The sequence below is a fragment of the Bactrocera dorsalis genome, chromosome 3 (genome assembly GCF_023373825.1).
Source record: "Bactrocera dorsalis isolate Fly_Bdor chromosome 3, ASM2337382v1, whole genome shotgun sequence".
Taxonomy (NCBI): Eukaryota; Metazoa; Arthropoda; class Insecta; order Diptera; family Tephritidae; genus Bactrocera; species Bactrocera dorsalis.
The window spans coordinates 57,995,263-58,018,488 of NC_064305.1; the positions used below are offsets into that span (position 1 = coordinate 57,995,263).

General features: G+C 35.8%; 1 protein-coding gene across 1 annotated transcript; it reads right to left on the reverse strand.

Moving 5' to 3' along the window:
- Positions 1-10,529: 10,529 nt before the first annotated feature.
- Positions 10,530-13,888, reverse strand: LOC105233875 (endocuticle structural glycoprotein SgAbd-2). Its single transcript, XM_011216045.3, has 2 exons — positions 13,502-13,888; positions 10,530-11,055 (listed from the first exon to the last, which is right to left on the reverse strand). Exons 1-2 carry the CDS (start codon positions 13,669-13,671, stop codon positions 10,818-10,820), a joined length of 408 nt encoding a protein of 135 aa, XP_011214347.1. The 5' UTR covers positions 13,672-13,888; the 3' UTR covers positions 10,530-10,817.
- Positions 13,889-23,226: the final 9,338 nt, after the last annotated feature.

The following is a 23,226-nucleotide window of genomic DNA, read 5'->3' on the forward strand; positions in this document are numbered from 1 at the left end:
TGGCTACGTCTCAGAGGGATTATCCGTTGAGTACAATTTTCGATGACTCCTTTGAGAATTTCGAATGATAAATGGCATGATGTCTTGCTTCAATGCCGGAATCGAAGTGGCATTGTCCGCATAGACTTTAGACTTTACATATCTCTGCAGGAAAAACTGTAACGGTGTGATATCACACGGTCATGGTGGCCAATCGACTGGCCCAAAACGATAATTTTTTTCCTCACCGAAGTGTTCCCTTAATATATCCATTCATTGATGCAATGTGTTGGAAGTAGCGTCTTGTTGAAACCAAATGACGCCGAGATCATGAACTACAACTTCGGCGTCAAATAGTCGGTTATCATGGCGCGATAACGCTCGCTATTGACGGGTACGTACTTACCGGCATCATTTTCGGAGAAAATGGACCGATGATTCCACCGGTACACAAACCACACCAAACCGTTGTTTTTCTTGTTGAAGTGGCAACGCTTGAATTCCTTCAGGTTGCTCTTTGGTCAATTTTCTTGTTTACATATCCAATGAGCCAGAAATAAGTCTAATCGCTGAGCTAAATTTGGTTCGAAAACGTCGGATCTTCTTGGAACTATTCAAGAGCCCAGAGGGCGAAACAATGTCGCTTGAGAAGGTCCAACGGCTTCAGTTTTTGCACAAACTGCTTTCAATTAAAGATTTCGACGTAAAAGGTGACAAGTCGTTCCATAGGTCAGTCCGAGTTGCTGCGAACGGCACCGAATCAACTTCTACGGCCTTCGGATACACTTTCAGCTATGGCTGCTTTATTTTCTACATGTTGTTCAGGCGTTCACCCGTTATATAAAGGGTGATTTTTTAAGAGCTTGATAACTTTTTTTAAAAAAAAAACGCATAAAATTTGCAAAATCTCATCGGTTCTTTATTTGAAACGTTAGATTGGTTCATGACATTTACTTTTTGAAGATAATTTCATTTAAATGTTGACCGCGGCTGCGTCTTAGGTGGTCCATTCGGAAAGTCCAATTTTGGGCAACTTTTTCGAGCATTTCGGCCGGAATAGCCCGAATTTCTTCGGAAATGTTGTCTTCCAAAGCTGGAATAGTTGCTGGCTTATTTCTGTAGACTTTAGACTTGACGTAGCCCCACAAAAAATAGTCTAAAGGCGTTAAATCGCATGATCTTGGTGGCCAACTTACGGGTCCATTTCTTGAGATGAATTGTTGTCCGAAGTTTTCCCTCAAAATGGCCATAGAATCGCGAGCTGTGTGGCATGTAGCGCCATCTTGTTGAAACCACATGTCAACCAAGTTCAGTTCTTCCATTTTTGGCAACAAAAAGTTTGTTAGCATCGAACGATAGCGATCGCCATTCACCGTAACGTTGCGTCCAACAGCATCTTTGAAAAAATACGGTCCAATGATTCCACCAGCGTACAAACCACACCAAACAGTGCATTTTTCGGGATGCATGGGCAGTTCTTGAACGGCTTCTGGTTGCTCTTCACCCCAAATGCGGCAATTTTGCTTATTTACGTAGCCATTCAACGACGAATCGACATTTCACGGTCTTCAGCCACACTCTCAGAAACTCGCGAAACACATTTCGAACCGAACACTGATTTTGGTAATAAAATTCAATGATTTGCAAGCGTTGCTCGTTAGTAAGTCTATTCATGATGAAATGTCAAAGCATACTGAGCATCTTTCTCTTTGACACCATGTCTGAAATCCCACGTGATCTGTCAAATACTATTGCATGAAAATCCTAACCTCAAAAAAATCACCCGTTATATATAATATGAAATGTCACATATCAGAAGTAATATATGGTTAAGATTTTGCTGAAAGGTTATCCTATCATAAGAGACAGGTTATTACAATAACATTCTAATTGTAGGAAGACTAACCGATAAGCACATACATATACCAAAAAAAAGAAACAAAAAAAGTTGAACAGGATCAGATTACAGAATCAAGAGATGAGGCATTGGTTTCAAAGCCTAATATGACCAATTGGGCTGTAAAAATGGCAGAGGTGGGAGTCGGTGCAGTGTCAAGGTGCTTCATCAACGTTCTCGAAATCTCTTTTCGATTGCATTTATAGAGTATCGAATATTATTCTTATGTGGCCCAACGACTTCGCTTATTGTCTGAAGTTAGCAAATGCGGGACTCGCTCGACAGCTTTCTTATGCCAGTAGCACTTGCAGAATATGTCTCCAATGGTCTACTGAGTCGCCTACTGTCTCACATATCTTCGTGTACTGCTATCTTTTATGGTACTTCAGAATTATTTTTTCAATCATATTTTCAAAAAAATTTCACTTTTCGTCTTTAAAGTACAGTCGAAAAGTGGAGTTTTACTGTTTTCTTTCCATTAACGGTTTTAATAGCCTTAACCTAGATGTGACACTGCACTATGAATCACATTACTGGTAAAAGTTATTCATATCAGCTAGACACGTTGTATGTATATTGCTCTCATTTAATTACAGTAAATTAGAATTCAAAATCGATTGCATACATTGTAACGGTAACTGCTCGTAATTATAGCAAACGAAAAACATGGTGCAGAACTATAGAATTCTATTAACATTTCGAATGCGAGTATGTATTTTTCCAAAGGTAGTTAAAAAGCCCTACATACATATGTAAGTATATATGCAAGCATTCACCAACGACTGTTTACGAATAAATTTCATTTTCAGACCTTACAACCACTTTGGGGGCATAGCATTTTCCACTTCAAGCCATGCGAGTCAACAATCTGTAGACGCGGCAGTTGGCATAGGAAGTTGTCTATGAATCTAGGTTAACAAGCCTTCTGCCGACTGCTTTTCAGGCGTATGTACATATGTATGTGTGGATGTTGCCTGCAAGTGCATTTATTTTATTTTTCCTGATCTAAGCGATTTGTTAAGTGTGTGGCTTTTTTGGCGTTGCATGAATGTCTTGCGAGCGAAAAAAGAGGTAAATTCCATATAATGCCGTCGAGGTTGTTGGGGCTCAGCGCATAGCAGACGTCTCACGTTTGACATTTGTTGTGTTGCAGCGCTGCGCTGACGCCGCTTGCCGATTTGAGGCGTTGCCAGCTTACGGTATGCCATTATATGCGTCTCGATCGCAAATTCACTTATTTATTTCTTATTCTTTTTTATGATTTTGCAAAATGCTTGTGTGCTTAGTTGGATTCTCCTCGCTTGCTCTTGTGCAACAATGGTGAAGAGGCCGCGCAAGATGTATGACAACATGAAAAGCTTTGTTCTGTTTGTGTTTTTTTTGTTATTTTGATTCAATTCATTTGCTTCGAATGCATTTTACTTTCAATGCAATTGCAGTAAGATAAATAACTTGCTTTGGTAATTTATTGGATTTGCCGCGCTTAGTATTGGCAGTTTAAGGCGAAAATAGAAATCGGCGTAGGTTTTTATTTCAGTAAGATAATTTTGCAATTGACACCTACAATTAAAATCGGAAATATCTGTGTTATACATCGGTAGTATTTTAAGGTTGCAGATATATAGGATGATTCATGTAGAGTTTTTTTTCAATTTCCTTTTTTGACAGAACACACTATTCGCAAGACCATCACCCATCTTGAGACCCAGCAATCATTCGATTGTGAATCGGTAGAATCATCGGTTCATATTTCTTCAAAAATGCTGCGGTGAGCACAGTCAATGGAAACCGTTATCGCGTCGTGATTAACGACTCTCTGAATTTGATGCTCGTGATCTCGGTGACATTTGGTTTCAACAAAACAGCGGCACTTTTCACACATCTCTTCAAACAATGATTGAGAGAACACTTCAGTGACCAGAAAATTTCACGCTTTGGCCCGGGCCACCAAGATCGTGTGATATCACACCCTTAGACTTTTTCTTGTGGTGATAAGTAAAGTCTAAAGTCTATGCGGACAGTGCCGCTTCGATTAAGGTCTTGGAGCAAAACATCATATACAATACTCGTAAATGAGGAGGTGTAACGACTTTAAAGAATGCTTCCCACCAAAGAATTGCGGCACCTGGTTGGTAACCATGTTCAACCCTTGGAATAACATTTTTTGCATCCCTGTAAGTTTTGGCGTAGATTTTATCATTTTGCTTATTAAAACCTGCCTAAAGAGTAAATATTTATTCCTTTTTAAAAAGTATACTTTTATGAAAGGTGCTAGGTCCGCACTATAAGGTGAATGTAAATGAATCTCCAAACCAATTTCGTCGATGTTTGTGGCCTGGCGTTGTCCATATGGAACACTATTCTTATTCCTATTGGTTTTTGTTGGCCGCTTCTGGGAGATTACTTCATAAAGGCGGTGCAATTTTTGAAAATGCAGATTCGAATTAAAAGTTTGGCCGTAAGGGAGCATTTTCATAGCAGATGATACGCGCCTGGAATCCTGCCAACATTTGCGCCGACTGACCGCACTTCGAACATGACACTCTTCAATACCACTAAGCATTTGCTTCAGAAATGGATTAATTTGGTTGCGATTCAGTGGCGATTTGCAGAAAGATACTCGGTCCATAAGATTTTTTTGCGTTGAGCCCCCATATTATTTTTGATTCCAGCCTTATATAGTACAAGTATATGGTCCCAAAGGGTTTTTTGTGCACTGTTAAAGTATCATGCAGGCCGTTGGCATCTATCTATGCGAACTGCATAAGACTGGGTTACATGTTGGGTGCCTGGGTTCTAGAAAATGCCACACTTAAAAGGAAACTCAAGATCGTTCAACGGGCGGCGCACATCAGCACGTGTGGCTGCACTAACCAAGCCACTCTAACCATGGCATTTATTGCCATCTTGCACACACGTATGTATGTATTTGTATCGCTGCGAAAGTTCCTATCAAACTCAGAGAATCTGGGTTCTTAAAAAAGCACATAACTGAACACTCAGAGACTTTAATTTCATACCGCATCACTTGGATCATGAATTCGCCAAACCGAACTCTGGTAGCTCTTTCTATGTCTATACACGACGAGGGAGTTGTTGGTGGGAAAAAGCCGTTGGAGAAGAAGGACAATGAGCTTCTTTACGGATGGGTCAAAGCTTGGGGGTAAGGTTGGTGGTGAGTTTCACTGTCAGGAGCTTTCTATCAACTCCAGCTTCAGACTTCATGACTAATAACAGTGTCTTCCAGGATTGGCCATTAAGGTAGCAGAAGATCTACTTACTGCTCCGCGGTGCGTGCGGCCTCCTTCAGAGAAGAGACCATTCACTCAGATAGCGCAGCGGCGATACTTGCTTTGAACAACAGTGTGTTCAGTGTTGGTCGAGGAACGCCTAACCTCGCTAACAATAGCGTCGAGTATCTTTGTAGTAAAACTGGTATGGAAGCCAGGCCATAATGGAATTGCAAGAATTTGCAAAGCTGATGAGCTAGTAAGAAAGAGCACCCTAGAACCGCTATTGGTAGAATGGGAGCGGGTCGGTGCTACCGTATCCTCTTATGTTCTACTACATGGAAGCTTGGCCAGCGTTGCTCCACCATCAGTACATGCGCTTTCGCAAAAGCCTTTTGGCCTAAGATCGTTCGCAAGACTTTGCCCTCAGTAATGCTAGCCTCTCCCTAGTGGTGGGGCTTTTAACATGCCATTGTCCTATTGGCGTTCATGCCGATGAGGTGGAAACAACACAGAACTTCCTTCTTGACTGTCCCGCGTTTGGGAGGTCAAGACTTAAATACTTGAAAGCGCATATCTTCAGGCATATTTTGTCGCTGGAATAAACCCATGGTATGGACAAAATTATAATTTGATTTCATATGTTTTCTAGAAGTAGTAACCGAAAAATGTTTTCCTATCGAAAGTTCCTGATAACCTCATACTGTCCTAACTAGAACTAGACTTTAAAAGACACTTATTAATGCATCTAAACTTCTGACTCATTCGTACACAGCGAAGACACTCCCGCATGGCGAATAAATCCATATTTCAACTTGCTGCAAGATGCGCTATCGCAGAGCCCACGCCGCCTTAAGAACCACATACACAATAAAGCGTTACTTTTGAATAAACCAACAACTGCCTGTACACATACTCCTATGCAAATGGCGACAACTTCCCCGAATTGAGATTTTTGTCGTGCAGCCAAACGCACCACGCCACTCAGTCCAACAACTTATCTCAGCTATCCGCCTAAGAACTCTATGCTCGAAATCACGCAATTCCATTTCCATTTAATTAAGTCGGAGACGTATGTATGTATGTATGTATGCAAAACAACTTGCTACTTCAAAAGTTGGTATTTTTCTTCTGTTGGTGTCTTGCCGCAGACGCCACCATTTCCACTAACAAAAACGCCAACTAGTGAGCCACCGTGGTTGCCGCCTCAAGCTTTTGCTGCATTTCAAATAAATCAATGTGAGATATCAAAAAGTTGACACATGTTTGTACATGCATGTGTGTGTGTTAGTGTGTTACTTCTTGGCTTTGCTATTGCTAGCCTAGTGACTTGAAAGTGCTCATCAAATCTACCGTTTTCTAGCAGGTAAGCAGATTACTAGTCAAGGGCTGTTGGGGAATGCTAGTCACGTGCACGAATCGAAGCAGAAATGCTCGTAACTGTCACATGCAAATTGCATACGAAGTGGCGCAATCACGTTGACGATGAGCATGTGCAGACAGTACACACAGTCACACACACACATATACACATTTCATGGAATAGCTGAGAATAAAAAGCTGATCAAATAGTGTACAATTCTTGTTTCGTATCGCATTATTTTAAGCACCGGTTGAATTGCCCGTTTGCTGTTTGGTGCTAGGCGTTGCCAGCAGATCCACCTGGCGTACAGTGGCGGTCGTTGGTCTTTTAATGCTGTGCCAATATCACATATGTACTGATGTATGTACATATGTCAGTTTTTATAAAATTTACTTTTATTATTTTCTACAGTTATTCATTTTGGCTTTTGCCAGTTGTGAATTGTGAATCTAAAATTATGCTGTTTGCTGGCGCTTCTGCAGCGCTCGAAGTATTGCATACATTTAGGATGACTTTGTTTGGCGTTAATGTCAATTTGGTGCACTTTACGGTCGGGCTTTATACTTTACACATGAAAACAAAAACAATATATGTAAGTAAAAGTTTTAATAATAACATAAAACAGTAAAAATATTAAGAAAAGAAAAAAAATAATGAAATTTGTCTTCGACTCGCCACTTCAGTTTGAGCTTAATATATAGTAGTTAGATCTTGTCAAAAATATATACATATACTTTATCACAAGTACAACAAAATTATCCTGTTGAACTGTTAATAGAATTTTAGTAAATTATTGTAATCTCTTTCATATCCTATTACTGTTCGATTCGTCGTTTTCTATGCTTAGACGAAGCAAAGAAGCTATGCGAAAATAAGTAAACTCAATACCGAAATCCAGTATGACTTTTCTTATATTCATATTTTTTATAATCTCAATAAGGTATATTAAGTTTGTGCCACAATGAAGGAAACAACGCAGACCCAATAAATTATATATAAAAGCACAAGAATTTAGCCTTATTATAAAGATATGGGTTTGCTATCCAAAGCGTCAACCGTCTGGGACTCATCTGCGCGGACAAATGACTTCAAATAACACCAAAAAATATAATCCAACAGTGTTAAATCGCACGAGAACATCAAACAGTGGCTTTTTGAGGTTATAACGGTGTCTCAACAAAGACTTGTGAATTATCATCGCTAGAAATGGGAGAATTTGGTTTACAAGGTGAGTTCCAAAGTAAACAGGACTTTTTGAAACTATTCTTTATGTCGACTGGTGCGTTAGAATCTCGGAAAGTGAAGTTATTGCGTTTTAAGTGTCAGTTTGTTTGTGTTATCAGTGCGAAAATGAGCTTCGAACAAATAGCCAATATTAAATATGGTTTTAAAATTGGTGTAGCTTTCACCGACGAGTGGTTTAAGCGTTTCCAAGTGGTCGGACATAAATGACGATCAACATGTGGGCCAATCAAAATCCGTGATCACCGGAAATTCCATCCAAACTGTGGGTGAATTCATCAAAAACCAGCCGAAATCCTGATTGAATTTCTTGGATATGGAATTTAACATCTCCAAAACATCGATTTATCGTATTTTGACTAAACATTTCGGCTTATTTGCATCGTTTGTTCCGCACAAATTAACTGACGACCAAAAATTGCTTAGAATTCAACATTCGAAGGACGATTATTTGATCAAAAATCAAATTTTAACCATCAACCACTCCCCATAATCACCTGATATGGCACCGTGGGACTTCTTCCTTTTCGGAAAAATTCATTTGCCCATGAAAGGAAAGCGTTATGCAGACGTAGAGGCCATTCAAAAAGGCTTGCACTGGCGGTCATATCGGCCAACGAGCTAAAACACTCGTTCGACTTGCTTTTGGACCGTGCAAAACGCTGTACTGGACTAGAAGGAGACTACTTTGAATAAAATAAATCGGGTTTGCAGAAAAAAACTATTTGTTCTGTTTTATTTTTTAAAGTCCTGTTTACTTTGGAACGCCCCCTGCATTGTCACTACAGCCAAAATAGCCAAATTTGCTTAAGACAATTCTTATGAGAACTTTTACCAACATATTGGATGAAATTGGATGATAACTCGACTCAACCCCCATGTAACGGTACTCTTAAATACTATTCAATAAATCAATAGCCGAATAGTAACAGAGGCATATGAGTTAACTCTAAGAAAAAGAAACGTGTTTCTTTGATAACAGCGTATCTTTGAGTCTTAAATGGATAAAATTGGGCGAAAACTTGACCTAGTTCCCATATAACAAACCTTTAATAACTAGGTGATTTTATTCCATATGATTGGTAATGGTATGTGAGGTACCTAAATGAACCTCAGGGAACATTTTATTAGTACGTAGTACTGGCAAAAATAGATACGAACGGGTCCCTATATTACATACGTATAACGACTTCCGTTTTTCTAACAAACCGTTTGTCGAATATGTCGGTCAGTGTTAAAACAGTTGAAATTCCAGAACTCGAAGTTCCCTCCCCCGTTGAACTTAAAACTTAATATAACATGGTTAACCATCAACCACAACAAATTGAGCATGCGCTTGTTTATCACTGAGTAACAGCGAAACTGGCACGCGTTGCTATTAATAAGTCCGTCATAGAAGTAAGTTAAGTAAATCATCATAAGCTCTCATTAAAGTGCAATAAACTATATCTGACACCTCACAATTATAACACGAAACCTCGAAATCTTATATTGTTATTCACCTGCACATATGTATATAAGTGTGCATTTTCCATTATGCGCTGATGCTTCCAATGGCAGATGACATATCAATGACGCGATATGGGCGAGCCAACTGAAGTAGTAAAGTGAATAAACCGCAAGTGCAGAAAAGTCCCATTTCGGCGCAACCACAAGTCGTCCAAAGCTACAACACCTATAAATATATAAAAATATATTTACAAGCTTACATATGTGTATATACATACATAGATAAACGTATGTATTTACATAATATTATTTAACAGCGCATGTGCATGCTCATTGAATTTACTAAATGGCGCGATCATTGTCAACATCAGCGCTTTATTTACACACTGTCACACTCGCTATAGCTTTGGCCTTTTAGTGGTGATAATGTGACAACAAAAACAAATCACACACTCACGCGAGCTATTTACACGGCATTTGGTGAGCGAGCATCGCACTTGTCAATGGAATGCCGGCAAAACGATTGAGGCGTAAGCCCGCGTAATCGTTTAATAAATATGCATACGCGTGTAGATAAATATGTATTTGTATTTTTGTAAATATGTTTAATATTTTTTATATTATTTATAGTTTTTGTATTGTACTACAAGGACAGTTTTTGATGGCAATTTAATAGTTATCCAAAAATACAAATTCGAGGATATTTTTAGGCGAAGCTGCTTGTGCTCCTCACACCTACATATTGCTATTATTATGATCAAGGTTCAAAAAATTAACATATAATTGGTTTTTCATTCGAGTTATTTTATCTTTCAGTAATCGGAATTTCAGAAAATATGTAGCTTATAGCTTTAAGCGATTTCGAGGTGTACTTATACCCTTCAAACCCTATGCATTTATGTATGTATTATATACAATTTTCTGCCGTAAATGAATACGCAGGCTTGGTTCTCTATTTTATACGCAAAAATTCCTCTTCTTAAGAAAAAGAAATGTTCAGAGTAAAATCTAGTTTACTGTTATTTAATAGTATTTTCAAAAATTTAAGAAATATTATTAAATTAAATTTAATTAATTTTGATAATATCTGTAATTATCACCTGCCATGCTCAGCACAACTTTTCACAAGCTCTTTTTGTCAATGCTGAGACCTCCTCCTAAAGGCATCAAACGTAAAAACCCGAATCTAGACAAGATGCATATATACGGAAGGGGAATATAGTATGATAAAAATAATTTTAATCACAATTATTTTTTTTACCATGCCACATACCTCACCCTGCATACGTTTCGAACCGCGCGTAGCAGCACTTCCCTTCACCCTAGCATATGCTTTTGTTTACAGTAAAAATCACAACATACATACATACATATTTTTAAAGTCAAACTTTATTTAGTTTTCACATAATTTTATTTATCATTAAATGGCAGCATTATCGTTTCTTTATTTAATTACTTAAAGTTATGCAACTATTGACTTATGGTTTATTAACCTTTTCGCTTCTAATTAACTTAGTTAAATGTAATACTTATTGTTTACAACTTATTTCATTACTTCCGCTTTTATTTGTGCTTTATTTGCTTACTTTTTTGTTGTTATTGTTTTTCAGTTTCGTTTAGCAAATAATTATGGTTTCAAGTATTTGCTGGGCTGGGCTTAAGCTGGCGGCACTGGCAAGTGATCGCCTTGTGGCTGGAAGCCGTTCTCATCGGCTACATAGCGGAGTGTGATGATGTTGCCCTCGGGATCGGAGTATGAGTACAAGCCGGTCTGCACCAACACTAACTCCTCGTGTTCCTCAATCACCTGACCATCGGTGGATTCCTGTTTGGGTACAACAATTTTCTTCAAATAACCAGCATTTTCGACTTTGATGCCATTGGAGGTCTCGTAACTGGAAGTGGGAAAGAGAGTAAAATTTGAATTTTATATATAAATTTTACAGATAGCAATGGTGTTTTGTAATATTTCTATAAATTGTATACGAAGATCACCAACAGTAATTTATGTTTGATTTTTCAATAGCATCAGGGTTAAAAAAAATTATTTCATTGTTCATCATTTTTAGTTTAGATTCTTTACTTGTAATTTATAGTTTTTGAAGAAAGCAAGTTTTTTAAAATACTGTCTTAACGGAGGGAAGGTATGGGGTATACTAGTGCTAGGCTTAAAAGCTTAGCAGAGAGAGAGAGGTTACTTTTAAAATTAGTCGAGTTGTTAGAAAATTTCGTAGCTGAACATAAAATACTATTATGAGAATAGGATTATTGGCTGTATTATTCAGCTGATGGAATTATCAGTTACTATATTAATTTTATATGTTTATAAGTAAGAAGTTCTTTTCGTGTTCTGAAGCAATTTGAAAAGCGGTTACTTCTTAGTATCTAGTAGTATTAGACAATCGTTTGAATTTCTTCTCTTATTTGTGATTTTCTTTAGTATGTGTGCTGATTTGAAAGAGAGAGAGAAGAGAGTTTTTTGAAGGAGTAAATTTGTAGGTATGTCATTGTCGGTTGGGGCTCTATGAGGATTTGAAAAAATACTTTTTTGATGTAGCTGAGCACTGGAATCGGACCACTGTCCTACAAAGTGATAGCATACACCTCAAAGCAGCAAGCATGACTGGCTTTAAATGACTTTTCTTTATAGACAGTTATGAGTAATGACTATTTAGAAGATTTATTATATAAAGGCAATAAATCCGTAAAAAAACTTAATACATCTTAAAGAAAATAATTGTAAAATGTTTCATACCTAAGTGATAGGTACTGGGGATTTATTGTTCTTATATAATTATTGTTAAAAAAAGATTAATGTTTATTGAAATCTCTCTCTAAAATATAGAAATTCTAACAGTGTTATTGCTTGCTATTATACTAAAGCATCAACAACAATTTTATGAACTTTCGACAAAATTTCAGTATTAATTTTTCTGAATTGAATTGAATAAAGTATAGAAAAATTCGTAAAAAAATTTCAAAAATTCTGAAAAAATCATAATTAATTTTTTTTTTTAATATTTTTGAATATACTAGAAATGTTCCTTTTTTTTGAGAAAAAAATTAAAAAAAAACTATCTCAAAATTATAAAAATTGTAATTGATTTGCGTATTATTGCGAATTATTAATTTATTAAAGCGAAGTTTTTTATATTTTTCGAATAAATGTTAGAAAAATTCGTAAGAAATGTATTTAAAATATTTTGAAAAAAACTCAATATATAATATTTAAGGATTTTTTTCATGTTTCGGAATATTTTCAAAATGCTCCTATTTTCGAGGAAATATCTTGAACAATATTTTGAAACACTAGCTTAAGTCGGCGAATTCAATAACTTACACTTTTGTGGTACAAAACTTTTCATAAGTTTGTAGGTTAAGGTAAACCGATGTAATAGAAACCCCACATATTGGAAAATATTTTGAGTTTTGGTTATAACATGGTTATTTCTGATACCGGAAGCTATTTATATGAAGAGATGTCATATGATGTAGTGAATCGTAAGCAATAACACTCAATTTTGATTTAATGATGATATAGAAAATTAATAAATTTTCAATTTTTGCGAAACACTAACTTCGCTTTGGTCAACTTCGTTTGTTTCATAATATTGAAACTGAAATATTTGCTAATGTAATAATGATGAAATTGGCTAACGTAATAGAATGTTAAGCTGGTTTTAACTCTCTTAAGTTGGCATAGGATAATAGAATTTTATATAGATTATAATAACAGAATTTTCAAAATTAATTACTGCAATTTTTCAGATGAATTGCAAAAAGAGTGACAAATTAGAAAGTAATTAAAGAAATGTATTGATTTCATGAATTTTTAAAAGCAGCCATAATTGAGCAGATGCTTTGTTTAAAAGTTTTTTAGTCAAAATTTAACGCCAGCCAATATTTGCATCTTTTGACATATTTATCCACTTGTAATTTATCAATTTCTGAATTTACTTTCATTGTTTACATTTTTAAGTATATTAATCAATGTTTGAAAAGCAATTGGTATTTCAAACTTGATTATAATATATTTATCAATTTTGCATTATAATTATTTCAATTCCAAGGAGAGGTGGCAAAAAAAACTGTATGCAAATTTTATAGCGGAATGTTAAGCCTTTTTATAGCACAAAAATTTATAAAATCGAAAATTTGAGAGATAAGATCGCTGTTCTCAATTTTCAGTGAAAAATATTTATGAGTAATTATGTCCTTGGAAATACAATTGTTCTTAAAAGAAAGACCTTTCAGAGCATTCAAGAGCTCTATTAAATTCTACGCCTATAAAATATTGTTTAACCATTTCAGAAATCACACACACACTGACACAATACACACCTGTTATTGTAGCTGCCATCTGGGTTGGTGACATCGACTTGTTTGAGTATTGTGGCCGGTGTGGTTGTTGTGGTAACAGCCGCACGCGCAGCAGCTTCCTCCTCGGCAGGACGCGCCAAGACAATAGCGAATAGAACCGCCGACAACAAAACAATGGCAAACTTGTACATTATTAAAATATATATATTTTTTTACTTTATTAAAAATTGCTTCGCGTAGCACACTTCGTTTCGTTTGCTTGAATGTTTGAATTTAACTTTCAGTAATTAACTTTCACAACTGTGTTGCTAATATCCTTTGTGCCGTGTGACGGTGAGCGATTTTGTAATCCACTTGAATGTCGGAAATGCTATTTAACAACTGGCTGACAGGTACTTAACAGCAGCGCCTTTTTATATACGCAAAGTTTCTTGAAGAATCGCCATAACACATGTGAAGTACACAACGAAGAATCGCGGTGAATAATGAGAAAAAAAATAGCGAAAAAAGCTAAGCGGACTCCAATTACCGGCAATGCGTACAGTATGTATGTACGTATGAGTACATATGCATATGTAGTTGTGTGTGAGTATGGGTGACTGCGTGCGTGAGTGCCGGTGAGACAAGGGAAAGATGGGCGCGATAGATAAGATATATGATGACTACTACTACCACGAAAGGCAAATCTAAAATGTGTGTTTGTATGCATGTGTGTAAATGGCACTAACCGCAAAGGTAAATATTCGCAAACAGCAAATAAATTGTAAACATGTATGTCTGCTTGTGCGGCAAAATAGTACTGTACTCGCGAACATGTGCGAAAGCTAAGCACAATTTACATAATTTAGTTTATTTCTGTTTTCATTAACTTTATTTCGTTCGCGCAGTTTTCTGTGAACTGCTCCTTTTTCGGCGAATGTGTTGAAAACCCAGAAGTGATGAGTGACCCTAGGCATAAAGGAAGGAAAGGCTCAATTACAACAACCATCAAGCGCGTACAAATTGTGATTAGTCGAAATTGTGTTCGTCATGCACCCGATGAAATGCTGAAATTGTGTTTCTTTTGTTTCGTTTTTTAATTTTTTGTTCACACGCATTGTTATTATAAAGTCCATCGTTTGCTGGACCTACGGGAAGGCATTACGTGCATAAATGTTGGTTACAAAAACGCCGTTGTTCAATTCATTAAATAATTTTTGATAATAGGCCGGCCAGCCTGAATGGCAACAGCTTCAGTTCGGAAGCAAGCATATGATTTGCTGTTTTTGGTTGAAATAAGCCGTCAAGGTGTTTCCCATGTATTGATAAATAACAGTGCTTGATTAAATTACGTAAATTAGATGATCGACGCTATTGTATGGCGCTTACAGAATGTGGGTCATAAGTGTAAAATTCACATTACGTTTGCAAAAAGCCAATTTCAAATTTGTTTCATTTGAAGGTGTATGTATGTTTTTATTTATTTGAATAAAATGCTGCCAAATTTTCTCTCCACTTCTTACTTTCGAGATTTAAAGATATATTAAGATTTTTTCTGCACCGAATACTTAAATATTCAACCCATCAATATATCGTCACCTGAAATGCAAAATAACGTATCATCAAAAAATTCGAAATTGAGTGGCTTATTGATTACGCTTCACCACTTCAAATTACAAAGATAAAATTACATATGTTCAACATTTTCAGTTTCTGCACTCAGATATAAACCAGTTTTAACCAATATTAAATTTTGTTTTCACTCCTATTCTGTTTTATTGCATGTTTCATTCATGCCACTTTAAATTTCTGAAAATGTTGTTACGTTATTTTGCATTTCAGGTGACGATATGTATCGGGTATTCCATACCAAATCGACCACTTTTGAACTCGACCCCTTTAGATTTTGCTGAAACTTATCCATCCTTTTCTACCCTTTGAAAAACATTTGTAAAGTTATGAATTTTCAAAAAAGTTATGAATTTAAAAAAAAAAATGGCTTTTTTATTTTCAAATACGCCTAACTTTTGTAGAAATTGACTTTTGATGACCTTTTTTTAAAAGTTTTGGTTTTGAATGAACTTTTCGAAAAAATTCGCGAAAAAAATTTAACACGATCAATTATATAAAATAATCGGGTTTTTTCGTAATTTTTTGGAAGCTCGCCATTATTTGGAAGTTCGCCATTTTTTTGTTTTTTGTTTTCCTCAAAAAAAACTTCAATTAATTTGACAACTATCCCTGCTAATCCCGGAGTGGGCCGATTTTTTTATATTTTTTTTTTATTTATTCAAATACCCAGTGAAATAGATTATAACTGGCTCATTAATCAGTCGGTGAGTATGTATTATACCACGTGCATCCCAAAAGACTGGTGCTATAACCTTTCCAGCCGCCTTTTTCGTTTTTCCACGCCTGAACCGGTTCATCATGTGCAGTCTACTACAATGACTGTCGATTGGACTCCAGTGGGAAATGATGGAGCTATGTTTCTATCACTGAAGACAAATTTCGGCTTTATTCTGATTAGAGATCACGTAAACACTTCAGAATCAGTTATTCGTTGTTTTTGTTGGATTATGAACTTGCGTAGCACCTACTTTGCTCATTTCGCCTGTTTCCAGTTATCCAAATATCTTTTCAACGGTGGATTTCGCTGAGACCAAATTCAACATTATTTTCCCCAAAAATCCAAATGCTTTATCAACACACGAAATGCTGATCCATTTTTTTGTAAACTAACACAAGTTGCTTCACAAAAATGATATATCTCATTAACTAGTAGCTATAATCCAACTAATAGGAATCATATAGATGGTAGTAGTAGTATTATCTATGTGTCATCCACAGTGAAGCGTGAACGGGTCCTCAAGTTACTAATAAAAACCGTAAAAAAGAAGAAGAAACAAATAAGGAAGGGATCCCCACAATTTTATATACACATACATATACTACATATATATACAAGTCATACACTGACCGACATACATATTTGGCGAAATCATTATTTGTAGTACATGGGAGTTGGAGTAATACTGACCAGATTTTATCTATTAACTATTATCATGTTACATGCCAAAAAATAGTTTCCGGCTTTACCACACATATAACCACCAGTCGTATGGAGCAAAGTATGTTCGAAAATCCTGATATTAGTTATATCCCCAGGTCAAGCTTTCGTCCAATTTATTTTATTTTAGGCACAAATATACACTGTTGTATATAACTCAAATATTGGTCGATATATGCGGTATAGTCACCCGAAGTTAGAAAATCTTTTTAACGGTTTTGTTAAAAATAAAACAAAAATAGTTTGGGATATCAATGAAATTATTTATTTCTGTGGAAGTACATTCGATGCCATTATGTGTGGAACTCGATATCTTTTGATGACCAGAACGGGCTCGCATGCAAAAGTCCAGATTGTGAACCCAATATATTGTTCAAGTCCATATCATCCAATTCGGGCTAAAAATATTTGGTTATCATTGAGCGGTAGATATTCTCATTCACAGTGACGTGCCTATCTTGATCATCACAGAAGAAGTACAAATGACGCCGCCGGCGAACAAACCGTACCAATTTTTTCGGGATGCAACGGTGACTCATGGTGTATGTATGGATTGCTGCCTGACTAATAACACATATTTTGCTAATTAACGAAGCCATTCAGCCAGAAATAAGCCTCATCGTTGAAGATGATATTTCATTAAAAATTCGGATAATTTTCAAGTTGTACCTCAGCCCAATTCAGAAACATTAAACGATTCTGGTGGTCAAGCGGCTTCAGCGAAAAATTTTTCTTGTAAAGATGTAGGTAAAAATTTTTTACGCTAAATTCGCCACAACAACGTCACATAGATGTCCAATGCTTGAGAACGAGTTGTGAAAGACTAATTTGGGTCTTCCTCAATTGAGCAATATTCTCGACACTATGGGCACTTCTTTGTCTCACCAGCTCGGGATAATTTTGTACTGTGCCTTTGAATTCAAATTCTTCCACTAAACGCTCAATTGTTGACCTGAAAGGACGATTTTGACGATGATAAATTGGACATAGCGATTTTAAATTTGTGACCACTGACACCAAATTTCGGTAGTAAATTTTAATATCGCTGTTGGATCGTATATCTTTACATGATGAACTGGCAACCCTTACTGAAGAAAAATCTCAAAAGAACGGAAAAATTGCATTGTTTTCTGTCCTATAGGTCTTCTTTTGAAGCGCTGTTTTGAAAAAAACCAGGGGTTCATTAAACCCCATTTTGGATATACTGAGTTACTATTGTCAAGAGAGGATTCTTTCTGAGTTTTAATCGTTCAAGTATATCCCATACATTGACCAATATTTTCGATCAACAACTACTATACAAGGTGGGTCCCAAAGTAAATAGGACTTTTTTAATCTAGCGCCCCCTGGTGGCGCCATCTTTATGTCGACTAGTGCATTAGAATTTGCTTTTATCGATTGACCAGTGAGAAGTTCATGACATTTCATCTATCATCAACGAGCCAACATTTTAATTTTCGTTTTAAAATTGATAAAACTTTTACTGAAACGTTTCAATTGATGAAACAAGTTTATGGCGATGAAATGCGAGAATTCGTCAAAAATCAGCAGTAATCATCATTGAAATTCATGGAAATGGAATTGAACATCTCCAAAACATCGATTTATCGCTTTTTGACCGAACATTTGTGCTTAGGAAAGGTGTGTGCGCGGTTTAATCCGCTCAAATTGACTGGAGGAAAAGGAATTATTAGTGCAAATTTTGTTGCGATAATTTAATTACTTCTTGATTTGGGTCCTGTAAAGTAAAATAATTGAATGGAATTTGAAATTGTACTATATAAGAAGTAGGCGTGGTTGTAGTCCGATTTTGCCCATTTTCGCACTGTAAATAGGAATGCCACGCACTAAAGTTAGTCGAAATCGGTCGGTCTCATACCATATCGGTGTTACAATATAATGCCTCTGAGGAATTTAGTTACCTGTAATTTTATGGGTCTTTTAGTAGTTTTGAAAAGTAACGTTATGTGGGGAATGAGCAGGGTTGCCATCCAAATTCATCAATTTTCAAACTGTCGGTAGAAGTTCTTATAAAATTTGTGCTAGGAAAATTTGGTTGTTGTGGCTTTAGTGGCTTAGGAGATATGTACATTAAACTGATTGTAGGGCAGTGCCACGACCCCTTTTTTAAAATTGTTTGCCTACAAGTGCCTTTTGCTACTGCGATCCCCTGTGCTAAATTAGAGTTTTATATTTTAATTTAGTGTTTAGCTATGCCAATTTATAGATTTTCGGTTAATGGCGATTTGTGGGCGTAGCAGTGGTCCGATTTTGCCCATCTACAAACTCATAATTTTTTTTTGTACTAAGGAACCTGGAATGCGGATTTTAACTCGTCTCGTCATCCTAATCTTTTCAATATCTATCTCAATCAGTTATAAGTGATAACTATTATACTCTGTAGCTACATGTTGCAAGAATATAAAAACACAAATAATGATGATACCATCCCAGAACTAGATTTTCATCGTACCGTTTGAATGACAGCTATATGCTATTGTGGTCCGATACCTTTTCCGACCAATGAACAGTTTCTTGTGGATAAAAGAACGTATGCAAAATTTCAGATCGATATGTCAAAAACTGAGGGACTTATTCGTGTACACATATATAGACAGACAGCCAGGCTTAATCGCCGCAGCTCGTGGCACTGATCATTTATAAAAGTCGTCCCAAAATTAACGACAGATCGGACTTAAATATAGGGTGTTCCAAAATGCATAAATATCTAAATTTCTAGTCATTGATGTAGTTAAGTGTTGCCAACCCTAAAAAAACAATAAATCGAAAACTGACAGTTTAGGCTTAGTAAAAATGGAGCGTCACACGACAGAACAACATATATCCATTGTTGCATAATATTTTAAAAATAATGAAAGTTTGGTATAAAGGCAATAGTAAAATATTTAAAATCTTAATTTAAAAATTTCAACTCTGTCTGGTAAAAAAATAAAAATTATTGAGATGAAATTTCTATATGGGGTCTGTTATGCCGGTCCATCTCACCAGCATACCCACTTATATATATTGTCATTTATAATTTTTTAAGTAGTTGAATGTATTAGGAGGTCACCAGGCCAGTGGCTTGACTGTTTCTATTACTGTTTCAGTCTCAAATATGTAGTTAAGCTGTTGCCGAAAGGTCTTCTTCTATGAATCACCATTAATTTACGTTTCTACGTTGCCTGCCTCTGTAATTTTAAAATACAACGCAGATACAAAATACTTATATTTAAATAACAAAAATTCTTTACAGTTACATTTGTACATACTGCAAATAATGCAAAATAATTTTTCAATGTCGTCAATTAGCAATTTACTTCAAAATATCTGACGTAAACCATTTATTCCCATCCTCCAACGTTAACACTAGATGCCGAATCAAGAAGAGGGGTTTGTTAGGCGAAATAATTATAAATTCCATACTAATTGGATATGTAAATCACTTTCGCTTTCAACCTCTCCAAAATTCAATATAAAGGCATACATACATACATATGTACTTATGTTCTCATGTAATTAAGTATATAACTGCTATAAACCAGAGAAGGTCCACAAACGACGGCGTCGGGTTTTACGTACTAAAGAATCGTTTCGAAACGAAAGCAGATGCGCTAAAAATAAATATAAACATCGCAGTTATTGCACTAACACTCATGCATGCATATTTACTGCATACCGTGGTAGTAAATATTGTAGATTAAATAGAGTGGCACGAATTCGTCGACTCACTCGCCAACTGACCGAGCGCTTAACTCAATGTCTGCCACATGCTCGAGAGCAATAAATTGATTAACATATAGTTTTTGTTTTTGTGCGTTTTTTTTACAAAAATTAGCACTTAGATTCGACTAAAACGATGCAACAATATTTGTTGTTGTTACTACATTTTAAGTGAGTAGAGAAGTAAACTAAAAATTATGGTAATAAGTGACTTAACTTGGCTAATACATACGTGCATACGCCAGAAATGTGAAACTAATGGGTCCTAGTCGTCAATGTTTAAAATTTTCGTACATGTTTATGTATATATATATGTGTGTACATTTATATACAGTATTTGGTGCAAAAATTAAGCATACAAAGTAGTGTTCCACTGCAATCGACTGCTGGTAGTTCATAATTGATTTTGCGTTAACATTTTCAAATTCAAATTATTGCTAATATTAATGACCTAGAGCGCTAATAAAAAAAATATGTATATGTACATACATATATACTAAAAATAACGATATTAACAATACGTGTAAATAAAAAATGAAAACTTGGAAGAACGGTATTTTCTCTTCGCAGTTTCTTTCATATACTAATCATATGCACCAGAAGTGTTTCATCGCAGATATACATTATGACAAAAAAGTATACGGAAATTATATGTAAATAAAACGTAAAATATTGAATTATTCATCAATGTTTATTTTGTGGCATTTATAGTAATCTCCAAACCACGAATATCGAAAAAACAACGACCATCACCTTGATTTTTTTTCCTCCATTCCGATGACGGTTGACTTGTTTGCATGTCAAACTCATCAACTCATGTCTTATCGGCAGTTATAATGCTCCCAATGAATATGGGATCAGAATTCGTACGATCCAGCAGGTCCGAAGAAACCTGTTTTCGATACTTTTTTTTTAAATCAGCTTTATCGAGTCGAGTTGAGCAAGAACGCGTTTCAGACCCACAATATCTACCAAAATCATACTCGCGGCAGATTTCGAGCTCTCCTGCCATCTCTCTAATACTTTCCTGACGATTTTCATCATAACTTTCATTCTTTTCATATTTTCATCAGTTGAAGGGGTCGAAGGTCGGCCAGAACGTGTCATGTCTTCAATGATCTCTCGACCGGCTTTGTAGGCTTTGTACCACTCACAGGGTCTTATCATTTACCCGGGGAATTTAGTTAGAGTTCCTGGGTGTAGTATCTAGTATTTGTTAATTTTTCGGGGTGACCACTTATCCTCATCATGTTTTCTGATTACACAAATATTTTGCTAATTTTTTATGTTTGACAGACTTGTTGAATACATAAGAATTTCCAAGCCAACCAAATGGCCTGGACTACGCCAGGTATTAACATACCTTAGCTTAATTAAATTAGCAAATATTAAACTTAAAACAACAACACTATATAGAACTGCAACTACATCCAAGACGGTGTTTGGTTAGATGATACCAGAGTCGATAATGTTTGTAGCAGAATTTTCGGTTTGTCCCCAATGAGAGAAGCGATAGTCAGGTTGTTAATCGTAATTTCATCATTTCATGACCAATATTGGTCATAACTAAGTGCTTCCTGGCATTTGCTTCCTTAATATGGTTCTATTGCTGATTGTATAGGATCGTATTAAGAGTTTGGATATTTGAGAACAGCTTAGAGTAGAATATTTTCTGTAATTCCATTCAACACGTAGTAAAACCTTCCTGATCGTGAATACTGGCTTTGATACATCTTGTGCGGGCTCACCGCGATTCGACCACGGCTGTTTTCGCATAGCCCTCGTAAGAGTCCCGGTTTTCACCATCAATATTCCTCGATTTTGTTTGCTGATTAATGAATTTCGATCCAAATTTTGGTTTTTGCGTTAATTCGTGTGTCCCTCGTACATCTAACGTCTTCTTTTTGTATCCATCATTTTCTAATTGATTCCAAAAAGTTTTTTGTGCAATGCTTAGATGATGCGAAATAGAAATTATTAAATCCATCTTATGGAAAAAAAGTTCATCACTGATAAACTGAACCACTGCGTCATGAAAACTATTTCTTTTGCTTTTTCTCTGTGCGTACATATGTCTGCGAGAAAGGTGGAGCGAAGGCACTGGCGATAGCACAGTGATCTCTTTTACGGTTGGGTTATCACTGCAGTAAGTTTCTGTCGAATTAGAGCTTATAACAGAGTGTTGCGCATTAATTGCGATAGTAGAGCATCAATTCTAGCGTTTAATTCGCTAACAATTTGCTCAAAGCTGGTCAAGAAATCTCATCACTTTATCAATTATCGACTTGACAGTAAAACAAATTAATTTTCCACCATCAGACTTCGTACTGAAAAAATGTAACCAATTATCCTGAACGCTTACACTATCAGTTTACAAAACGATCTGCTTTACTCAAAATCAAGCTTTTGACAATTATGTCGATAAATCTTTAAAAATCTGTAAATTCTACTAGAGGAAGTAAATTGGTGGTTGAAACATTTATGCCAAATTTATTTTCTCAAAATGAACACATTGGTCCAATACGAGATGAAGTTAGGAACCGTAAAGAAATTTTCAAGGCATTGGACGCGGAAGGATAATGTTTTCATGACAGTTGTAGAAAATTTCCCAGGCTCAGCATGGAAAAATTGCAAAGAGAAATTTTTAATTGTCCTAAAATGCAGCAATTTATGAAAATTATGTATTTTATCATTGTTATGACTGTTCCGAAAATCGAAGCTTGGAAAAGTTTTGTGTAGATAGTCTAAAATTTTCTGGGCGTCATAATGCTTGCCCTTAAAAGGAGATTCTCAACTCGAAAATTATAGAAGAATTGCGCATAAAAGGAGTTTTATTGATTTCAACATTTTTTTTCTTTGTTCCCTTGAATATGTCCTTATTTTTTCTAAATAAAATTGACATTAAAATTTATGTTTTTTGATTTGTGTAATGTACTTAAAAATAATCGAGAGCAAATCTTATTAAATCATTGGC

What these genes read in the sequence shown, in the direction of transcription:
- LOC105233875 (XM_011216045.3), bottom strand. Translation starts at nt 13,671, where the DNA reads ATGTACAAGTTTGCCATTGTTTTGTTGTCGGCGGTTCTATTCGCTATT. An exon ending in GATGGCAGCTACAATAACAG is followed by an intron (nt 11,056 to 13,501) that starts GTGTGTATTGTG and finishes TCCCACTTCCAG; the next exon opens with TTACGAGACCTCCAATGGCA.